We start from the raw sequence: 19,075 nt of genomic DNA, 5'->3' as shown, positions 1-19,075 counted from the left end.
CAGTTAAGCCAAGCCTCCGGGTCAGCACCAAGAAAGAAATAAAAACAAAATAAAGCTATTTTCACAAAAATAAGCTTCTTACATTTTTATAGGTCCTGGAGCTTGAACTCAGGGCCTAGACACAGTCTCTAAGATTTTTCTTGATCAAGACTAAGGCTCTACCACTAGAGCCACAGCTCCAGCTTTTGTCTCACAGATATTCTTGCCCCAGCTGGCTTCAAACCATGATGCTCTGATCTTAGCCTCTAAAGTAGCTAAGATTATAAGCCTTGAGTCACCAGCATCCAGTTAATAAAGCTATTCTTACATGAGGCAAAGTTTTTATATATAATAATGATTCTGATTCTAGTTTGGTACAAAACAACATGGGGAGAAAGAAAACAATTATGTTAACACACATAAATCACTGTTTTCAACTTGGGAAGAAACAAACAAAACATTTAGATTAATATACATAATCACTAAATATGCATAGGGAATTCTTCCTCTAGAAAATAAGCCTAAAAATATGTCTAACCTTATGTTTTGTACTGTTGGATGAAAAATATTTAGAGACAAATAATTTATATAAAGTAAACATTAAACCTACAATCAGGAACAAGCCAGGCAGGAAACTTTTCTTCCAAATAGAGGAAGCAACTAAGTATACCATGTCAAAATACAGGACAAGAATACATGGCACTGATGACTGCTTTGGGGGAAAAGCTAAGTATCCGGTAATACTTTCAGTGTGGAAAGGCCACACTGAACACTTACATATGGTAGTCACTGCACCCTTTTTAAATATTCTCATTTAATCCTTATGCCCTCATTGCCACTTTACAAATGACACTAATTATTGAGGATCACGCTGCTTGTGAACCTAAATGCCCATCAGATTCCAGAGTCTAGTCTACACTGAATTTATAAAATATAAGATCTTTCAATAAACTGCCATAAAAATGGAAGCAGAAAACACAACATTTTCATCTTTCTCATACACCACAATTAGAAAAGGAAAAGGAGTGGCAGAAATTACTTACCTTAAGCAATTATAGGAAGTTATAGTACAGACAGTTAATATGATGGTTAGAAGTGTTGTCTCTGCCATTTGCTGCTCAGCCTTGGACAAATTATTTCATTTAAATGCCATCACTTCCTAAGCTTTAGCCTTCATCCATAACTTTGTATTTTAAAAATTATAAAGATTAAAAGAGCTAATTTGTGTGTCAAGTGCTTAATATAGTTCAAAGTAAGTGTTTAATACTATCTGTTTACTGCTACGAAAAAGCTGGCAGATGGTGTAAATGTTTCTCCCTTTTTTTTGGGGGGGGGGGGAGTTGAGAGAGGCATCCATTTTAAAATCTGCATGAAGACTTTAAAATAAGTGATCTTTCCAAAGGAAAAAGAAGAATGGAGGGAACAAAGCATCTCAGTACAAATCATGGTAAATCTTTTATAACAGAGTGGACTGATCTCAATCTAATCTTAGTGATATACTTTTAAGAAAACAGGAAAACCTGTAACAAAATGATTAATTCTCAAAGACTGGATAAATTCAATTTTCTTTGATCAACCAAAAACATCTGGGAGTAAGCATCTTAACATCTGTAACATACCTATGTCACAATGGAACCAACTGAGGTTAAGAGAGGGGGGAGGTTCTTCACCCACCATCTCTATATACAATGAGAAGAGTCAGAGAAAGCAAAAGCAGGGAGATCAGTTGAAAGAAATTTAAAATTTTAACATTTCATGTTGCATTGGTTGGCCCAAAGTAAGGAGAAAAAGGTTCAAAAGGTAGGACAATCATAGATGTCTGCCTTAAAAGATGAACATCACAAATTTGAGAAGCAAATCTAATTAATTTAAAAAACTTTAAAAAGTATCCTAAAATCTGTCTATGCACTAGAACTTTACTAGAATTCTAACAAACAAGCCTCAAAGTTCACTGAAGAGACTGTTTTCATGACACGTTGTTCTCACTAAATTCATTTCATGAGCACAACAGCATTTTTTGTTTTTGTCACTCTGGGACTTAAACGCAGGGCCTGCACACTGTCTCTGAGCTTTTGCACTCAAGGTTAGCATTCTACCACTTTGAGCCACAGTGCTACTTCCAGTTTTCTGGTTGTCAACTGAAGATCAGAGGTCTCACAGACTTTCCTGCCCCAGCTAGCTCTGAACTGAGATTCTCAGATCTCAGCCTCCTGAGAAGTGAGGATTACAGGCCTGAGCTACCAGTGGTCCAGCTCACAATAGCATTGTAAGAAAAAGTTAATTTCCTTTGTAGAATCCAAAAATTAAAGGGATAGCATGTGGTTCCTACATGCTTAATTCTCTCATGCTTTCCTACTTATCTAAAAATACAAACATGCACATGAATCAAACCATACTTAAATCCAAAAGGCTTAAGGAAATGCAATCATTCTCCTGAAGTATTTAAGTAACATGGATAGATATATTAAGAGAGCAGTACAAATGAAAAGGCAGGTGAGTATGCCCATGAAGAGTTATTACTAATAGTAAGCCAAGATGTGGTTTTGCTATCATTTGACACCATTTTCCTATGGTCTGAAAGTACCTCACCAAGAATATCTTTTACTGCTTACTTTATGTTACCTTTTAAAAGATAAAATGGATTTAGAAAATGATAATTATAAGACTATTGCAATGTAATTTTCCCACATACATGGGAATAATCTAAATTCCATCTTCCAGGATCTGTGGTTTGTGATAAGAACCATTATGTCTTTATATTTAACAGGTCAAAATACTATTTACAAGAAAACAAAACTCCCCAAATAACTCACTCAAGTAGTATACCATGAAGCAACTAGCCAGTAAATTAGACACAAAAATAAGTGAGAAATAAGAAGGAACCATTCAGATAAAGAAAAATGGAACTATTTAAAGTATTCTCATTTAAAGAAAATCTAAATGAGGTAGGGTTTTAAAAGTTGCTACGGAAGACAACTGCATCTCAGAATCTTCTGAAGGGATAAGTGATATAAGGCATGCATAATGCTTGATATAATCAACCTTTGTCAGGGAAGCCTGCCAATTAGGAAACACACACAAAAAACTTCACACATACTTAAACCCTCTTGAAATAGAAACATGAGCTTCTCTCTCTTCTAAACTATACACTAATTTACTTTATATAATTTTACACTGATGGGAAGTCTATAGGTTATAACATCCAAAATATACGACATATATTTATATTATTTTATATCTTTAACACTTTTTTTTCCTGCTTATGTGATGCTAAGGAATCGAACCCAGGCCCTCATGCATGCAAGGCAAGCACTCTACCACTGAGTCACCTTCCCAGCCCTGTCTTTAACACTTTTAATTAAGGCCCTTATCCAGTAAAGTATGTATATCATATATATGCATATGTATGCCTTCCAAACATGGGGCTTTCAATCTATATGCTAAGATATCTAAGGAGTTCTACAAAATTTTATCATATTCTAAAGGAGATATAAATTTAACTTTTTTAAGATCAAACTGAGAATAATCACACCAGAAGGAACCATTCAGGTAAAAAAAAAATGGGAATATATAAAGTATTCTAATTTAAAGAAAATCTAAATGAGGTAGGATTTTAAAAGTTGCTCTGGGAGACAACTGTATCACAACAGTTTAAGGTAATTCAATCACTCTGGAATCCATCTTATCACTTGAAAATTCTCCCTTTAAGTAACCATTTACAAAAATCTCACATGTTTGTAGTAGGTTAGGAGCGATGGGTGACAACGTTATCAGACACTTTGTATTCATATACATACTGTTTTGTAGAATGGGAACTTCCTTGTATAACCACTTAAATAAAAAAATTTAATTTTAAAAAAGAATGTTTGTAGCCACATTATTTGCATTAGCTAAAAACTAGAAAACACTTCAATATTCATCAAATATAATACAAAATTTAATTTTAAAAAAGAATGTTTGTAGCCACATTATTTGCATTAGCTAAAAACTAGAAAACACTTCAATATTCATCAAGAGGAAAATGTTTATGAATCTCTTTTTAAATTATGTATAGAAACACATGGCACATGCCTGTTTTCCCAACTTCTTGGGAGGATAGGGCAAAAGGACCTCAAGTTTAACGACAGCCTGGACAAAATTAGCTAGGCTAATTTGGGGGGGTGGGCGGGGAGAGGGAATGAAATAACAATTTGTGGCAGCAATCGTCTTCCTCTGTTTCTTTCTTTTCTTCTCTGCCAATCCTGGGGCTTGAACTCAGGGTCTGGGTACTGTTTCTAAGTTGTTTTTTTTTTACTGAGGACTAACACTTTACCTCTTGAGCCCCAGCTTTTTGCTGATAAGCAAGAGGAAAGAATCTCATGAACACTTCTGCCCAGGCTGTCTTTGAACTGCAGTCCTCAAATCTCAGCCTCCTGAGTGTGAGCCACCAGTACCTGGCTTACAGCAACCATCTCAGACAAAGGAATAATCTTTCCTTAAGATCTTCTTTCAAGCTGGAAGCTCACTCCTCTAATCTAGCTACTCAGGGGGCTGAGATCTGAGAATCATGGTTTGAAGCCAGTCCAAGCAAACAAGTCCATGAAACTCTTACCTCCAATAAACTACTCAGAAAAAGACTGAAGTGGTGATGTTGCTCAAGAGGTAAAGCAGTAGCCTTGAGCAAAAGAAGCTCTCAGGGATAGTGTGTAGGCCCTGAGTTCAAGCCCCAGTACCTGCACAAAAATAAAAAAAGAAAAGGTTTTTCAGATTTCAAAGTATTGATATTTTTCCTTCCTTAAAAGTTTTATTTGAGGATCTGGGAAGGTGGCTCAGCTATAGATTGCTTGCCTTGCATACATGAGGGCCTGGGTTTGATTCCTCTGTACCACATAAGCAAAAAAAAAAAAAAAAAGCCAGGAAGTCGTGCTATGGCTCAAGTGGTAGAGCGCTTGCCTTGAGGGACAGCACCCATAGTTCAGGCCCCACGACTGACAAAAAAAAAAAATCATCTTATTTGAAATCTAAGCCAGGAAGATTCTGAGTTCAAATCTAGCCTGGGTATACTAAGAGACTGTCTGTCTCAAAATACAACCCCAAATTCCAAATTCGTTTGTTAACTTGCAGTTCTTTTATTTGATATGCTTATATTCCACTGACTGATTGGAGCAGAGCCTTGTTTTGCAGCCCAGACTGTACTTGAACTGGTACTCCTACTTTTATCTCACAGGCCTGACAGTTAACTTTTAACAGACCATTGATTTTTAAAATTTGCTTTGAATATTCTAGACACAGAACTCCATCAGTGGCACCTCCTTTTCAATGCTTGAGCTCCATTTCTTTTATATAAAAAGCACTGGTCCTAACTTTTGGAACAATGATTTTAATTTCAAATGGAAACATCTTTACATAAAAATGACAAATTTATATAGTCCTAGTAAAGCATGGTTCCTTTTTAATTCTGAGTATTTTATATTAGAAATGATTAAGTTCATTAAATATTATCTTTGCAGACCACAGATATTTTAGATATTGTTTTCTTAAGATGAAAATTTCTTATTCACACTACATGTACCTAGGTGGATAGCTGGGGGGGTTTTATGCTACCATTATTCAAGGCGACTAAAATCTCTTCCACCTAAGATACTGCTAGTCACCATCATAGGGAGAAGGAAGGCTATATAGTGAATTATGCACTAACATATGGTTTCTGAACCAAAATGACATTAACACTCCTACTTATATCCACTGGCCAAAACTAAACCAGAAAAATCAATCTTAACTTCACACTCATGGAGGAGTACCATTATATCATATATTCCCTCCCAAAGTGCTCTATCATATATTCCCTCCCTAAATTTTGCTTTAGAAAACAGAATTTTAAAGGGATTTATATATACATTCATTTAAAAAAGTTCCAGGACCTACTGTCACACCAAGTGACAAAAAGTAGAACTGGGGTTAAATCTATTGTATTTTGGCATTTTTCATCAAGAAACTTGCCTAGGATTTTTTTAAAGTAACCTGGTTTATTCCAAGTATTTTTGTGCTTTTAATGTATCAGAACATGTTGAAAGAGAACAAGAAATCTGTTGTCTTAAGCTGAATGTTTTTAAATTGAGCCTGTGAAAACAAGTAATTTGGGGATACTATTTTAAGACTTCTCCTTCACCCATTCTTTTCATTACACTTCAGGGTGGAATGTAGAGTTGGCTATATTTGGGGTCATGCCACCATACATTCTTACCAGAAACTTCAATAAAGACAATTTTGAAGAGAACTTGATTGATCAAGAGATACCGTATTATAAACCAGGCTCCAGAGCTATTTGAGAAACTAAGATCTGAAGATCTCAGTTCAAAACCAGACCAAGGCAAACAAATCCACAAGACTCTTATTTCCAATCAACCACCAAAAAGCCAGTAGTGGAGGTGTAACTCAAGTAAGCAGAAAAAGCCATGAGAGGGGGCAAGGACCTGATTCAAGCCCCAGTATCAGCACAAGCATATGCCATATGGCATGCACGTGCATGTGCGAGCATACACACACCTTATAAATACTATTTTTTCTTTTCTTTTTTTTGGGGGGGGTCCGGTCGTGGGGCCTGAACTCTGGGCCTGGGCGCTGTCGCTCAGCTCTTCAGCTTAAGGCTAGCGCTCTACCACTTGAGCCACAGCACCACTTCCAGTTTTTTTCTTATGGTGCTGAGGAATCGAACCCAGGGCCTCAAGCATACAAGGCAACTGCTCTACCACTGAGCCACCTTCCTAGCCCCCTTATAAATACTATTAATAACATATAATATAGTCAATCTCTATATCAGTTTATGTTCTCATATTGTAAACTGGTAAAAACCCATAATTAATTCAGTCCTAGAAATAAACCATGTCAGTTTATTTCCTTGACCTGTCCATAAATCTATCTAGGATGAAAGTTATAAAGTTCGTTTTTTGACATAATGTATTGTACATCTCATTGTTGCAATGGGTCCACCTGTATCCCTATTTAAACAATTTGTTTTTTCCCTTCCCCTCCACAAAGTATACCAACACTCAATGATAAAATTTCTACTAAAAGTAAAATCAGTTAATCAACACTTAAAAGACCATTTAATGTTTGTATAGAGCCTCAATGACTTCACTGGTTTTCATTAATACATTACTTATGAACTTAAAAATATCTACTAAACCAACAATATGACATTATAAACTGAATAAACTGTTTTATTTTACTTTATTTTTTTGTGCTGATACAAGGCCTTGAACTCAAGGCCTTGTGCTTTCCTTTGGCATTCTTGCTTATGACTTACACTCTATGATTTGAGCCACATCATCAGTCCTCAATAGTGTTGTATAAAATTCTTATACATAGTAAGCCTGCCTTTTTAACACATATATTACACAGTATTGACAAAACAGTCAAAAAGAAAAAAATTTTCAAGAGGTTGGGGGTTTAGTTGGGCGGAAGAGCGCCCGCCTGGCAAGTGCAAGGCCCTGAGTTCGATCCTCAGTTCTGGAAAAAAAAAAGAAAAAAATGTTCAAAACACAAAGGCAGTAGCTCTCATTATAGTCCTAGAGAGGGCATAAAATGGGAGAATTGTGGTTTAAAGTCAGCCCAAGCCAAAAGTTTCCAACACCCTACCTTCAATCAATAAAAAATTAGATGTGATCCAGCTATGTTTTAAATAGAAGGATCATACATGGTCCAGGCCAGTGTGGGTATAAACATGACAACTTATTAAAAAATGACGAAAGCAAAAAGCATGAGAGCTTAGCACAAGTGGTAGAACACCTATCTTGCAAATGCAATGTTCTGAATTCAAACATTAGTACTGCCAAAAAGAAAAAACTAATTCCCATACACATTATGCAGTTTAGTTGATGGTAAGCTCTTTAAGTCCATATTATTATATTTAAATCTGTGTGATCTAGCCCAGTGGCTCACGCCTGTAATCCTAGCTACTCAGGAGGCTGAGATCTGAGGATCTCGGTTCAAAGCCAGCCTGGGCAGGAAAGTCCATGAGGCTCTTATCTCCAATAAACCACTAGAAAACCGGAAGTGGTGCTGTGGCTCAAGCGGTAGAGCACTCGCCTTGAGCTGAAGAGCTGAGGAACAGCACTCAAGCCCAGAGTTCAAGACCCACGACCAATCAAAAAATAAATAACTAAAGGTCAGATAAGTTGATGTTAGGAAAATGAACCCTAAGATATGTATTTAAATGTTTTTTTCTTTCATGTGACTGTTTCTAACATATTTATAAGATTATTTCTTTGTTGCTTTGTATGTCCCTCCCCCACGGTATAACACCTGCTGTCACTGTATTTGATGTTGGTATAATTTGTGGAGGGGAAGGGGAAAAACAAATCGTTTAAATAGGAATACAGGTGGACCCATTGCAACAATGAGATGTACAAGTCATTACGGCAAAAAACGAACTTTACAATTTTGGTGAGGGGGGGGAAGAGGGAAGAGGATTCGGTGTGGGGGTCGGGGGGAGGATGGGAAGGGATGGGAAGGGGAAACAAAGGAGGCTACAATGCTTGATAAGAAATGTACTCATTATCTTGCCCATATAATTGTAACCCTCTGTACAGTATTTTCACAATAAATAAAAATAAATTAAAAAAAAACTACCTAAGATGTTCAAGATTGTCCCCCAATAAAAACCCACACAAAATAAAACACAACTGGACAAATTAACAGTGTAAACTACCATCCTGGCAAGTTTTCTAAAGGAAAATACATTGTGAATTCCATCTCTGAATATTTCCTTGTAACTCACTTTTTCTCAGACACAGTGGGGTCTGTGTTTGCAGCAGCATCTAACTTGAGGAGACCCTAACCACCTTAGTCATTCACACTACTCCATGTCACAGGATTCTTATTCTCTCTATTCTTTCCTCTATAAACCTTTATTCATTCTTAATCCTGTGAGTCACTGTAAATTCAATAGTAATTTCCCCAGTAAATCGTGACTTCCCTCCCTTGTGTTTTCACCGTATGTGGAAGAGCTGTGACAAAGCTGTTACTAAAAGGGCTTGCTTAGAATATCTCATCTCTGCCGGGTGCTGGTGGCTCACGACTGTAATCCTAGCTACTCAGGAGGCTGAGATCTGAGGATCGCGGTTCAAAGCCAGCCCGTGCAGGAAAGACCATGAGACTCCTATCTCCAATAAACCACCAGAAAACCAGAAGTGGCGCTGTAGCTCAAGTGGTAGAGCGCTCGCCTTGAGCTGAAGAGCTGAGGGACAGCGCTCAAGCCCAGAGTTCAAGCCCCACGACCGACAAAAAAAAAAAAAAAGAATATCTCATCTCTCTATCCCTCTCAGTGACCAGCTCATGACAGACACAAGGAGTATCGCTTACTAGATGCAGAATCCTTTTCTACATGTGGATTATTGAGCTAATTACCTAAGAGCCTTGGTTTCTCTTTCTGTAAAATGAAAAAAAAAATTACCTGTAAGAGCAGTATGTTTATCAAGTAAAATTACCCAACAATTAAGAGAAAATTGCACCCTAGTTAAAAATTACAAATTAGGCAAGAATGCTGTATCTATCTGAAGGATTGTAAGGAATGCCAAAGCAAGAATCTGAAAGGAAATACGATTTTTTAAGATGTAACTTGGCTAAATTAAACTAAATTCAGAATCTTTCCTCTCTAAAAAGCAGTTACTTACTATGCATATTAAAAATGCTAATTCACAGCAATTATTCAAATATATGTAGCAAGTGACTTGCTATTGAGAATGGAATCTCAGACTCAAATTACTCTTTTATTTTGGACAAGATTAAAAGGGAAAGACCACTAGTATTTCCAAAACACATACTTGTAGACTTGTACTGAACTTATACTGAACTATATTGTTCTTATTCTTAACTATACTATGTATTTTACAAACTAACCTGACATTTTGTTTTGTTTTGTTTGTTTTGTTTTGTTGTTTTTGGTTGGTCGTGGGGCTTGAACTCTGGGCTTGGGCGCTGTCCCTCAGCTCTTCAGCTCAAGGCGAGTGCTCTACCACTTGAGCTACAGCGCCACTTCCCTAACCTGACATTTTGGAGGGAGGAAAATTTTTATTCTTAAGGCAATATACAGAGGTGTTACCATTTCCTAAGTTAGGTAATGAGTACATTTCTTTTTGGCAATGTCATCCCTTCCTTTGCTCTCCCCCAGTTTCCCCATCCCATCCCTGGCCATATGTTATATAGTTCTTTTTCAACAATCTGAGTACAACTGCTGCATTTATTCACCCTTTGTCTCTCCATTTTCAGATAAACATTTATTAACTAGTAAAGCTAAGCCTAATCTGTAAAACCATTGTCCCCTAGTTACATAAAGAGCAACAGAAACACAAAATTAGAAGATATATGCTATATAGGAGATTGAAGTCTAGGTCTGGTAACAAAGAAAATATAAAGAGATTTAAAAAATGTAAAAATACAGGTCTCAAAAGAATGTGGTAAGTTATAAAGTTAAAGAATACATCTTCACCTGATTTATGTAACCCCTCTGTACATCACCTTTATAGTAACGATTTTTAAAAATGTACAGATTTATGTTCCTAAGTATGCTACCAATCTCTCAACTGCATTAGAATTTCTGCAAATTGAAAAACACATTCCCAGCTCATTTTTAATGTATATTCATGAATTCATGTTTAAAGATAATATCCAGAATGAATTTAGGAAAGATATCAAAATGACTTATTTTGTTTTTAAAATCTACTTAAACTATTTTCACTCTATCATCTTTATATTGCTTTTTAGGACAATGAATTTAAACTAAAATAGTACATTAAAATGACTTCAATTAGAAATTATACTAGTTTTAAATGACCTTTTACTATGAAATCCTAATTTAAAGACGTGATGACATATCAATATTATTTTTTTTAGGAGGGAGGGGAAATGCCTGAGATTGAATCCAGGCCTCACATGCTCTATACTTGAAATACTCACCTCAAACATCAATTTCATGTATACTGTAATGTCTTGCTAATCTAATACTTTGTTGATTACAAATTAATGTTAAGGTCAAATTTATGTATTGAAGATCCAAATATAATTACACTAACACCTATTGTTAATTTTTTGCTTTTTAAAATATTTACTTAGCCGGGAGCCCGTGGCTCACGCCTGTAATACTCACTATTCAGGAGGCTAAGATCTGAGGATCGAAGTTCAAAGCCAGCCTAGGCAGCAAAGTCTATGACACTCTTATCTCCAATTAACCACCAAAAACCGGAAGTGGAAGTGGCACTGTGGCTCAAGTGGTATTGTGCTCACTGTCAGCTGAAGAGCTCAAGGACAGCACCCAGGCCCAGAGTTCAAGCCCCATGACAGGAAAACAAACAAACAAAAAAACTACTAATATAATTATCTTTAAATAGTTGTAGGGGTTTCAATTCAACATGTCAGTTTGAGTATACTGCATCTTCACTGCATCTTCATCAGAGTCATGATCATACTTGTAGAATTTGGTGGGAGGAGGACCCCCACAAAAACAATGCTAGTAGAACCAATAGTTTCATGAAATCAACAGAACTTTGCTTTAAAATTGTTTGTTTAAAGTCACTGTAATATGAAATAGTTAATATGATAGACATTTCATATGTTGAAAATTAATATCAAAGAGGAAAAGTTAAATAACGACTAACATTGGCAATAGTTAATAACTTTCCAAAAGCTACAGAAATTAGAAGTTACTAGAGAAATGAAATATTTCACAACATTACTTATATACTGGAGAATAATACTACATTAAAAAATTCCACTACAAATGTGAGACAAATTGTATTTTCCAAAGATAGCAGAGCATCTCTTCTATGTATGTTCTTCTGCAATATGATCTTGTCACTTTCAAGTTGAAGTGGAGCCTATTTCTCTATTTTCATAACCTAGGTGGGGGCCTATGATTGTACTAAATGACACAGAAATACTAAAAGGATCCTCCTCCAGTTCTAGGCACAGCTCTAAACTATCTTGAGTCTAGGTTACACTTTTTCTCTTAGAACACTTGCTCTTGGCAATCAACTATCATCCTGGAGGGTGAGTGACCACACAGGAAAGCTATGGAACACAAACACCAGAAAGTCAAGCTACTGAAAAAAGTGAGCAATAAATACACATAAGCAAAATGAAATTTGTGGGTAAAGCCTCCTAAGGTTTTTTTTCTTGTTGTTGTTGGTCATGGGGCCTGAACTCTGGGCCTAGGCGCTGTCCCTCAACTCTTCAGCTCAAGGCTAGTGCTCTATCACTTGAGCCACAGCACCACTTTCAGCTTTTTCTGCTTATATGGTGCTGAGGAATTGAACCCAGGGCTTCATGCACGCAAGGCAAGCACTCTACCACTGAGCCACTTTCCCAGCCCACCTCCTAAGATTTTTGAGGTGGTTTGTTATGAAAATGAAACAAATTATTTCCTTTTAGAAAAATAAAAATCATGTTGTACTGGTTTTGAAACTGGGTGGTAGCCTCAAAGAGACCAAGTAAAGGAGTGAGAAAGTGATGGTTAGTAGAAGCTGGAACAGACTCTCCTAGTTTCTAAGTTGGAAGGGACAGTATACTGTTGTAAAAAAGAAAGTTGGGGGCTGGGAATGTAGCTCAGTAAGCATTTGCTTAGTAAGTGCAAGATCTTGGATTCAATCCCTAGTATTATTCATCCATAGACATACACACTCAGGTGCATATAAACATCAAAGTTGGGCAGTATCTAGTCTTGCTTACCTTTGATATTAAGGGCAATTGGTGATGAATATTAAAATACAAAAATAATTGTAAGATTCAGATGTTTTTTTTTACCTTAATGATACTTTTCCTCACATTTTTATTAGCACATATTAATTGTACAATGTGAGTGTTTTACTATGAATTTCCATACATGTATATAGAGCAGATCTTGGTATCCACAGATATATATGTTTGTTTCCAAGGAGATCACTATTGAGGAAAACCCACAGGAATTTAAATTTTAAGGCAGCCACTGTTTGGCCAGAGAATGAATTCTTCTCTTCCAGTACACTTAATTACACAGTCACAAAAAGCCTGCTGAATTTTAGCTGTTACATTTATGTCATAAGAATCAATTTCATAAAGAAATACAGCTATAAATCATAGAAAATTTGAAACTATTAATTTAACTTAATAGCTTAGCTGCAATATAGTTCTGATGTTCAAAATTACTAAGTCAATAAAGCAATACTAAAAGAAAGGATTCTTTGGGGCTGGGAAGGTGGCTCAGTGGTAGAGCACTTGCCTTGCATGCCTGAGGCCCTGTGTTCGATTCCCCAGCACCACATAAGCAAAAAAAAAAAAAAGAAAAAAGCCAGAAGTAGCACTGTGGCTCAAGTGGTAGAGCACTAGCCTTGAGCTGAAGAGCTGAGGGACAGCACCCAGGCCCAGAGTTCAGGCCCCACGACCGGACCAAAAAAAAAAGGATTCTTTTTGTTAGTAACGTATCATCTAATCAGAGTTGATCAATTATAAATGTTGACATGGTCAGGCTCCTAGCTACTCAGAAGGCTGAGATCTGAGGATTGATTGTGGGCAAAGCCAGCTCAGGCAGGAAAGTCTGTGAGACTCTTTATCTACAATTAACCACCAGAAAACCACTGGCACTGTGGCTCAGAGTGGTAGAGCACTAGCTTGTAACCTGGAACAAAAAGAGCTTGGGGACAGTACTGAAGCCCCACGACGGACAAAAAAAAAAAAAAAGTTCACCTGCTGAGTATATACTGATAAAAACTAATGACAAGTATATTGTTACATTATCACTTATCACTGCCAGTTGGAAGTCAGAAAGAAACTTTACACAGGCAAAATGAATTCTGAAGCATGAAACATGACTTTACACTCACTTCTAGGTCTAACAAAACTGCAAATATAGCACAAGATGGAAAACATATTAGCTGCCAATCTACATGGTAATGAAGATCTAGCTTTTAACTTCCAACAGCAATGGATGTGTATAAAATATATATATATAAAAACAAGTTCACATTACTTTTGAACCAAATGTTAGCTGTTGTCAAAACTGACGATTTTGTGTGGGATTCACAAATAAGCACTAATTTTGCCCTGCAAAGTTAAGTAAGATTTGTTAGTATTTAACTCAAAAATAGTAGTAAGTCTTGCAGCAAAACCTAATTCAAAAGTAGTAGTTGTTATAATAGTACTAGAAGTCATAGAAGTAATATGATTCAGAAAGATTTCAATCTTGGTCTTAAACCCAAAAGAATAGCAACAACACTGGTAAGCTAACAAATTACTGTGTGGCAGGCAATTCAGGAATATTCAGCTTTTATTTCTAAAAACAATTCATAGCCAAAAAGAATGAAGTTCTGATCTAAATAACACAGAATAGATTTAAAATACTTTGTACAAAATAGCTGTTAATGGAAAATGTAACCAGAACAGTCTTTAATGTCTTACTCTGGATTTTACTTTTATTTGTTTCTTAAATTTTTACATTTTTTTCTAATTTTTTCCCTGAGTACTAGAGTTTGGACTCTACCACTGGAGTTTTGCTCTACCACTTAAACCATATCCCAGCTTTCTTTCTTTAGTTTTTTGTAGGGTATTATTTTTGCTGGGGACTAGACTCAGACAAACATTCTCCTACTATTCTTCCATATAGATGAGTTCACAGACCCATACCATGCCTTCAGATGGGGGTCTCACTTTTTTGTCTGGGCTAGCTTTAAACCTCAATCTTCCCAATCTCTTCTCTTGTGTAGCTGTTATTACAGGCATGAGCCATTGTGCTTAGCTTAAACTTTTTATTTAACATAAATACGAACTATAAAGTGAAGTGAAAATGTGTTCATTAAAAGACATTATAGCCAGGTGCTGGTGGCTCATGCCTGTAATCCTAGCTACTCACAAATCTAAAATCTGAGGATTGCAGTTCAAAGCCAGCCCAGGCAGCAAAGTCCCTGACACTCTTATCTCCAATTAACCACCAGAAAACCAGAAGTGGCGCTGTAGCTCAAGTGGTAGAGTGCTGCAGGGACAGCGCCCAGACCCAGAAGCTCCACAACCAACAACACACAGACAGACAGACACAGACAGACATGACATTATAAAATATACAAAAGAGAAGTATCCTAAATGGAAACTTAAACCTGTAATAGTACTTACCTACAACCAGGCCACATTCAGGACAGATCATATCACCAGCTCTGTAGTCCTCTACTAAAATTGCATCTGGATGGTTTGGACATGTAACTCTTGGGAGAGCATCCAAACTAAATGAAGAAAGAATTGTATCTTTATATCCACCCAACCAACACATAACAAAAGTCTTCTGGGGAGAAAAGAATTTAATGCTTTTCTAATACTTTAACATATTTAGGCTAAAATTTCAAAGTAAACATCTCAGATTAAATTCTAGTTACTAATTAGTGAATAGACTCCACTGGGATTATTTTGATTAGGGTTGATATCAGTTTGTAAACATAGAAGGCTTTCAAAACTTAATTAGAAAACAAGTGTTTCTTCTCTAAAGAAAGGTACTAACATTTTTTAAAACTGATTAGTATAATGACTAGTTCCTAATAGCCAGAGGCATTTATATATATATATAACCATCTGGTTTGGGCTGTCACTTATTTCTCTGGTTAAAGAACTTGAAGTCTGTATTTTTCTACTTGTTTGTTACCTGAATAACATACTTAGAATAGTACTTGGATACAATATGTACATAAATGAAACTGGAGATGCAGTCTGACAAATTGAAAACCTAAAGATTGCAATTAATTTGCAACTGAGATTTTTAGAATTCAGGAAATGGCATTGCCAGGAAAGGTGACATGGGTCAATAGTCTGAGCAACTGAGAGGCTGTTGGGGTAGAAGGATTCCTTTGAGTCCAGAAATTTGAGACTAGTCTGGGCAATAGAAACCTTACAGAAAATTTTAAAGAGAGGGAGTGGAGGGAAAGAAGGAAGGAAAGAAAAATGGAATGAGCCTGAAGTCAATTATTTGGCTGGGGCCACAGCTCATGGTAGAGCACCTGCATGGAAATTGTGAGGCTCTGATTTCAAACACCCATACCACCAAACCAAACCGTAATACATTTAATATCTTTGTAATATTAATAATTTCTCCAATTACTTTATTTTCAGTAATGAAACAGTCTGAGGAAGACAGTCTGATGACCTTATAAAAAATCAGCTTAATTTGATTTCCAAGAGGTATGATGAAAATAAGTCCTTTTCTAGCCAGGTGCTGCTGGCTCAAACCTATAATCTTAGCTACTCAGGATCTGAGATTTGAGGATCATGGTTCAAAGCTGGGACAGGAATGTCCACAAGACTCTCATCGCCAATTAACCACCAAAAAAAAAAAAAGGAAATGACAGTGTGGCTCAAGTGGCAGAGTGCTAGCCTGGAGACAAAAATTAAGGGACAGTGCCGAGGACAAGCAGGTCACAGGACAAGCAAAATCAAAAAACAAACAAGAAAGTCCTTTGCTAAAATTTCTTGAAGCAATACAGTAAGTGGTTCCTAGATTTAGTTATGACTATTCAAAGACATATCTAAATGATAAAATCAACAGTTCTTATAATATGTAAATGGATTAGTTTCTTAGGCTAGCAAGTAAATTCAGAATGTGAATTACCGATTGAAAAGGTAAACCAAAAATTCAATTTACATATTGCTAAAGTTTACATAAATGGACACGTTGCTTTGTATTCATATTTATCCAATAAATTTGTTACAAAAATGTTAATGAATTATGAAAAACAAAAGTAACAAACATAAAGGAAAATTATTTTATCCTAAGTAATTGCAAATGGGTAAATCAGGAAGGTATATGGAACACACTATGCAAAGACTTGATACCTTTTTCACTATTCAAGTATCTCCAAGATATACTAAGTGATGAGTAAGCATCTCATCTAATTTTCTAAATAGTCAGACAGTAGAAAACTTAAATAATTTATTTAAACCTTAAAATATGCAAAACAAATCTCTGGTGTTAGCATGTGGTTTTTCTGTGGTGAGGAGTAATGGCTGAGGACACAAGGGAGACTACAAATGGCAACTGACTGGACCTGGGAGGTAGCTATTTTTATGTGCTCATCTTAGAGATGAATTGTGTATAATTAAATTTTGTGCTAACTTCATAAAAAGGCAAGGAATAAGAAAGCAAACAAGGTTTACAGCAGACCACTTTCTTGGTGGAGAAGTTAAAACTGCATATTTATTAAAGCATAGTCACTGAGAAACATCAAGAAATGGGTAACAAAGGCTGCTATGGGGAAAATAGATGTCTGGGACAAAGAGAAGGCAGACTACTATTTTACTGTATAATCTTTTATACTTTTATTATAGATCCAAAATGAAATGAAATTATGAAAAGTAGTAAACTTTTAATCAGGTTATCCACAAATATAAAGAAGGAATCAGTAATGGAATGGCAGTAGTAGAGAAACAATGGAGAAGAGACAGGGAAACCCCCACCAACTGATATTAAAACACTACCAAGAGACCAGGTAATCACGAACCTCATTATATGGTTATCATTTACTGGATGCCCATTGGGTTTCTTAGCACTATACATTTATTATGTATTCACAACAATCCTGAAAGAGGACTATCTCCTCTTAAAGGACTATCTCAGAAAATTATTTATCTGGTCATGGAATAAATGGTAGACTTAAATTTCGAACCAAACCATGTTGCTGTCTGTGAGAACACCAGGCAGTTTCACAACCCAATAATCCTTAGGAGGAAGAATGCTAAACATATTAGTGTGATATTTACCTTTGTTCTTTCCTTTGGCAGGAAAAACTTGAGAAATGAGTAGTTGCAATAACACATACACTTAAAAGTTGGATGCCAAAAGATTTTTATTTCAAAATATTTTTTGAACGAAAATACCCTAATCAGTAAATTTCCTATGTGTACTACTTAACTGCCACCACTTATTCTTTACTAACAAAAATTTCCTCCTCTATACTATACAAAGGTTGAAAATACCCTAGGCCAGTAAATTTCCTATGTGTACTACCTTAACTGCCACAACTAATTCTCTACTAACAAAAATTTCCTCCTCTATACTATGCAAAGGTTGTGTCTATATATGACTACATTGACCTTCCAGGTTTACTTCTATGAAAGAAATTTAGGTAGCATCAGGTATTTGAAGAAACTGTAGTTTCCTACTTACTGAACCACACCTAGAGTGGTAAGACTATTAAATCACTGGAATCAGTAAACAAAGTAGTTGACTTATTTAAGAGTGATTTCCAAACTAGACACCAGTTGAAGTTGCTAATACCCCCTTCCCTCTGTGCAATCATAAAACACTAAGTCTGGGACAGTTAACTAGACATTATTAGCCTATTTTTGTAAACAAGTTTTCCAATGGTGAAATTTAACCACTGCATAGATAATCATGGGCTCAGAAAAACTATGCCAACTCTGCCTTCCAGAAGCTGGACTTCATGTGATACTTTTACGAGTTAACTAGAGGCCACAAGAGGCAATTTAAGACTGCACTCTATTACTAATTTTGGAAGGGTCAACAGTGACATGACTCGTTTCACACTAACGCAAAAATACAAGTATCTACTTCATAGTGATTACGAGAGACATAATTAGGGTCTGCCAACATTTTCAGGTCACATGATTAAAGGCTGTCTCTGAAGACACTGCATCTGCATCCATTTCCTGAAGATAGGAGTGCATCACACTCAAAAACTATAACACAGCTTTAAAAAAAAAGAAAAAGAAAAAAAGTTCCCAGCAAGGTCAAGATGGATTTCCTCCAGGAGTAACGCAGACAACTACACTGGGCCAGGGGGGTGAGGGTGGGGGGGTGGGGATGGGGTTGTGGAGGACGAAAAGGGTCTAGTAGGAAATGAATCAACTCTTGAATTGGGCTCTGGATTCCACTTCGGTTGGGCTACTTGGGGAAAACGATCCGTTCCCCTCCGGCTAACCCGAGCTGACGTTCCTCAGCTTCCTAAGGTGTCAGGGCCGCGGAAACGTCCCTTTTTTTTTTCCGCCCCGCTTTTCCGAGAAGAAGGATCCCAGCCCCTTGGCGTGGGTTAAGGGCCGTCGACAGAAAATCGCGTGGGAAAACACAACAAAACCGGGGGAAACTGGGGCGGGG

General features: G+C 36.5%; 1 protein-coding gene across 4 annotated transcripts in view; it reads right to left on the bottom strand.

Annotated features, from left to right (window-relative positions):
• Gtf2b (general transcription factor IIB) overlaps positions 1–19,075 on the bottom strand; it is a 40,382-nt gene that overhangs the window by 20,898 nt on the left and 409 nt on the right. For 2 of the 4 annotated variants that reach the window (XM_013024737.1, XM_013024735.1), the window contains exons 2-3: positions 18,533–18,671; positions 15,094–15,200 (exon numbers count right to left, since the gene is read on the bottom strand). In XM_013024737.1, the coding sequence (XP_012880191.1) occupies positions 15,094–15,200; positions 18,533–18,555 (130 nt within the window). In that variant the 5' untranslated portion in view covers positions 18,556–18,671. The remainder of the gene's footprint in view (positions 1–15,093; positions 15,201–18,532; positions 18,672–19,075) is intronic. The other 2 variants (XM_013024736.1, XM_013024738.1) reach the window with 2 other exon arrangements.

This window comes from Dipodomys ordii, unplaced genomic scaffold, assembly GCF_000151885.1.
Source record: "Dipodomys ordii isolate 6190 unplaced genomic scaffold, Dord_2.0 Scaffold78, whole genome shotgun sequence".
Lineage (NCBI taxonomy): Eukaryota > Metazoa > Chordata > Mammalia > Rodentia > Heteromyidae > Dipodomys > Dipodomys ordii.
This window is presented reverse-complemented; position numbering and strand designations above follow the sequence as displayed.